This window comes from Olea europaea, chromosome 12 (genome assembly GCF_002742605.1).
Source record: "Olea europaea var. sylvestris chromosome 12, O_europaea_v1, whole genome shotgun sequence".
In the NCBI taxonomy this organism is placed as follows: domain Eukaryota; kingdom Viridiplantae; phylum Streptophyta; class Magnoliopsida; order Lamiales; family Oleaceae; genus Olea; species Olea europaea.
The window spans coordinates 9,705,172-9,710,179 of record NC_036248.1 but is presented as its reverse complement, the minus strand read 5'-3'; the positions used below and the strand labels follow the sequence as shown (position 1 = coordinate 9,710,179).

At 35.3% G+C, this 5,008-nt stretch overlaps 1 protein-coding gene across 1 annotated transcript in view; it reads right to left on the bottom strand.

Moving 5' to 3' along the window:
* Positions 1-3,902: 3,902 nt before the first annotated feature.
* Positions 3,903-5,008, bottom strand: part of LOC111406556 (isoleucine N-monooxygenase 2-like) — a 3,351-nt gene continuing 2,245 nt past the window's right edge. Inside the window, exon 3 of the mRNA XM_023035960.1 lies at positions 3,903-4,103. Coding sequence (XP_022891728.1) covers positions 3,903-4,103 — 201 coding nt within the window. The remainder of the gene's footprint in view (positions 4,104-5,008) is intronic.

Sequence of the window (5,008 nt, the reverse complement as noted above, 5' to 3'; positions counted from 1 at the left end):
ACATCTCTGTTCAAAATTGAAAATCAATAATTTAATAAAAATTCGATTCTTTTATGGAGTAAGCTTCATAGATTCATACTTTCTCTCGAAACCTATAAATTCTATGTTGTATCACTTTTATGATCATGCCTAAATTCCCACTCTCTCGAGCGCCATAATTGACTAGCATCAAATCATCTAATTGTTAATCAGGCAATTAAAAGCATTAAAATCATGATACAATTAAATATATGCGGGAAAATCAAAGAAATAATTATAAAATCATCAAATCATAATCTTGATTTGGCTACATCAATCCCCTAGATAAATTGTTTAATTCATGGTGTAATAAATGAAAATCATACAAATTATAATATATAATATAAGGAAAAGGATAGGAAAAACTAGTCTTTTGGGTAAATCTTCAATCTTCTTCCTTGATATCGTTCCTCCTTCCTTTCGATGTCTTCAATTTTTACCTCCTTCATATTGTGTGGTTGAATTCTTCAATCTTGCCCCCTTCCATTCTCTCTTTAAAATAAGGTTTTTGAATGGTACTTATAGTATATTAGGGGTCTTGAACGAAATAGGGTTGAATTTGGCCAATAAAAGAGTCAAAAGCATAAAAACCCGTTCTCCCACATATCCGGTGCCGATATGGGCGCTACGGCGCTCGGTTCGGTCGAAATGATAGACTACACATCCTTCAGTGTTTTTAGCATAAATTTTGCATCCGATGTCCAATTGAGATGATTCAAGATGCATTGGAAAACTAACTCAAAGGGCTACAACTTTTCCTCAGGCATCATTCATCATATTGATCGTTTTCTATGATAAAAATGAGTCTTAATATGAGGCTAAAACTTCGAGGCATAACTTTTCGGTTGAAAACTGATTTGTGATCATATTTTGACTAAATTTTATTCCTTTGACATCTTTTTTTTCATCCAATTGACTCATAGCACTCTCGGATCTTCATTGCGAGGTTCAACACAACTTTTCAATATTTGCACTTTAGTCCCTGAACTTTGGATCTCTTACAATTTGGTCATTTTCTCCAATTTCACCAACGTTTTATTTTTTTTTTTTCAATTTCATCAACCTACATCACAACATCAAAACACACATTAAAAAATTCTAAAACACTCTCAAGAGTAGCAAAATAACAAATTAGATGACATAAATATCGTGAGTATAAAGCACTCATCAATGAGCCCCATAACGATCTTATTTAATACTGTAGAGTATGTCATTCCGCTCTTGCCGGAGGACCACCTACTCCAAACAAGAACTCTTGAAAAAGTTATTGTGTTAATATGACGGCTAGATAGTTGAGACAGTCCACTTCTCCCAATGCCCAACTAAGATAATACATTCCTTAGGGTGTTAAGGAAGTTAGGTGTTTTGACTTCAAGGGTTTGATGTTTTCTCAATATGTGGTTGCCGGATCTCAAGAATCAAGGGATTGAATCAAGGTATGAGCAAAGACTTAGATATTCAAAGAATGATATGAAGATGATATGTATGTGAGGCACAATGAAAAACCACTTAAGAAAGTTGTGCAAGACTTGGGTATTTATAGTTAGGAATGTTTAGGTATTATAGACCGTGTAAAACTTTTCAAAATCGCGAATTAGGGTTAACTGAATAACACTGTGGCTCGAGTGACCCTCCAACGAAAAGCAAGCTACAGACTTTCGCTCGAGAGAATAGGTAGTGACAAGCTAGCGACAACCATTCTTCTTTTATCGCTCGAGCAATGTCTTGGTGAGTAGCTAGCAAAATTGTGGCATCTCTTCTTCATTGTTCCAAACTTGATTTCTAACCTTAAGCTAATTTATACAACTATACAAAATTGCACCTTATTCATTGACTTTTATACATATTCAATTTAGTCATCTTTGTTCACAGAATCGTCAATTACAACAGAGAATCTAACAGAAATAAAAGGAAGGATTCATATAGCCAATTCTATATATACTTTGGTACACATCATATCATTTTTTAAATTCTTGTGTTATTATCTCATTTTCCACTTGATGGTAATAAAGTATGCCAGCAAAGAGGAAAGAATAAATGCAGAAAAATAAGAATGACATTCGTAATTGAAGCGGTGCTGTTTGCTATCTACACATTATGCATTTCCTTCGATAAAAATTTTCATAACTCGTGACATCCACAATTTCATAATATTAAGGGAAATTTGTAGCAGCGATACCAAACATTTCGTTTATTAGCAGACTTTGCCTAAACCTTTAATTTGTGTCACCGTGAGTACCAAACCTTTGAAAAACTCGCACCTGGAGTCCAAATGGATGATTTCTATTAATTTAACTGTTAGTTGACTCAAGAAATTGATTTTGACCAATTTTAAAAGGGGTAGAATGGTAACTTTGAAATAAAAATAAAACAAAACATAGATTAATAAAAAGAGAAAAGTCAGTCCACCCCCTACCCCAAAAAATAAAAAGTACTTTTCATAACCCCACCCCTCGACCCTAAATTAACGCACCCTGTATTCATCATCCCTTCCAAATCAAAGAGATCTACTAAGCAGTATTTTAGCTCTCACAAAGCAAGGAAAGGCCCACTTCGACCATCGGTGAATCACAATGGATGGAAGAACAATATTTTGGCCGCCAATTGCAATTGACGGAACAGTCAAGTCGCTACTTCAGGGATCGAATTACGAGGCAATTGAGCAGCAACTGGATCAATTAATTGTGTACCCACAATCGTTTGAGTATGAATATGAGTTCTAGTAGGTGAGTTTGTGGATTGAACAATGGGAAAACCATAAGTTGGATTGGATATTAGAGTCTTATTCACACGCATTGGATGTAAAATCCTAGAAAATACATTGATGTTTTGGCCCTATTTTATTGAATCATCACCATCATATTGAGCGTCTGTGGTGGTCTGAAATGGTGGGTGTGGCCGTAAGGTGTGTTTCCGCCACCATAGATTACATTGACTTGAAACCGTAGATTACATTGACTTGAAAATTCTTGATGGGAATGAAATGGTTTTTTGATTGGTTTGATAATGGTTTGTGATTTGGGATGATGAAATTGATGATAAGATGAGTTTTGTAGCGGAAGCGGAAGGCAGGGGATGCAACGACGACTGTGGTGTTGGATTAATTTGGGATTGGGTATCAAGGAGATGGTGACAGTGGGAGTGGGAAAGAGAAGATGAATAGTTATATGCTTTTGATTTTTTTTTTTTTTTTTGTTTCTTTGTTTTTAAATTTAATTCAAAGTTACAATTTTGCCTCTTTTAAAATTGGTCAAAGTCAATTTATTGGATCAACCAACGGTCAAACTAATAGAAACCATCCATTTGGACTTCAGGTGCAAATTTTTCAAAGATTTGGTACTCACGGTGGTACAAACTAAAGGTTTTGGCAAAATCTGCTAATAAACGAAAGGTTTGGTACCGCTGCTGCAATTTTCCCTAATATTAAAGATGACTTCTTCAGTTTATTAATGTGTGTTGTTTAAAAACAAATAAATTAACATCTAAGTTGATGCAATTAATTCATGATTTCATGCCCATAAAAACGGGATCTGAAGCGGTACCGGTTATTTCATAACATTGCTCAAGATAACGTGATAAACTTACTTGGTTAAATTTCAATAAGTGATACTGGATCGGTCGGAGTGTAATTTTTGGTGTAGATGGGCATATATAACATAGGTACCAAATTTATATAGAAAGAGAAACCAATATATGGTCTATTTAACGATCACAATTCTTTCCCAATTTGATAGAAATGCAGATCGAAAATGCATTATATATTCAAATACTAATTTTATTTGCCACGAAGAACTTAGATATTAAGGTAATTAAAAGAAAAGACTAGTCTCTCTCTCCTACGGACGCACATTATGATTTTTTTTATAGTAGACCATTTCAAGGTGCTACAGGGTAGGGTACATTGCCTCATGCAAGCGAGGCCTTCCATGTACAAGCAAAGGTTTAGTCAGAAGGAGTTCATCCGATGTAGAGAGATCAATCCTCTCCTCATTGGGTGGTACGCTCCATATAAAACCTTGAATAAGCCTTGCCAATGCCATTACAGTCAGAAGTGTTCCAAGAGCAGACCCGATAACTCGATTTTGCTTGAAACATTTTCAGCAAAATGGCGCTCTGGTTTGAACTTTAAGGGAACTTCGCAGACTTCAGGGTTTTGACTGAGTCCAATGCGGCTCAATAGGACATGTGACTTAATCCAGTTAAATTCATGCATTGTAGGTAATTCAATGGAAATTGTGGAATTCAGGAGAAAAGAGCCAAAGAAGGACCAAAATGCAACAATTTGATAGTTCAAGGACCAAAGGTGCAAATATTGAGAAGTTGAGCTAAATGCAAAACGAGAGTGAAAACATGCCAAGTATGAGCTCAATGACAAAGCAAAACAAATGGAAGAAGAAAGTATTAAAGAGGGACTGAAATGAAGACAATTGAAAGTTGGAGGACTAAAGCGCAAATACTCAAAAGATGTGCCGAATGAGGGGCATGAGAATTGATGGTCTCAATCATTAATTGGAAGACAAAATTTGTTGAAAAGATGAAGAAATCGAAGAAAGAAGTCAAGAGAAGCAACAAGGAAGTTCAGGGACCAAAATGTAAAAACCACATAGTTGGTTACATCTATGCGACCGCATAGTGTAACCATCTATGCGGTCGCATAGATGGTTACAGGGAAAAAAATTGGGCAACTCAAATGACCTATGCGACCGCATAGGTTTCTTCTATGCGGTCGCATAGAAGAAACTTTTTCTTCAAAATATGATAGGCTAAGGTTTTTGTTCATTAGGAATTTGATGAACCTTTTGATGATTTAAATTTTCGTTATTTCATAAATTCAACATTGGTTTCGATTGGACAAATGTTTGATTTATATGATTTGAATGTTTTAACTTCGGGTGATTTTCTGCAGTTTCCTTTTTCGACTCCAACTCCTTTCTTACCTAAATTGGACACGCTATATATACCCTAAAATACGTCCAGAACTAGGGTAGAC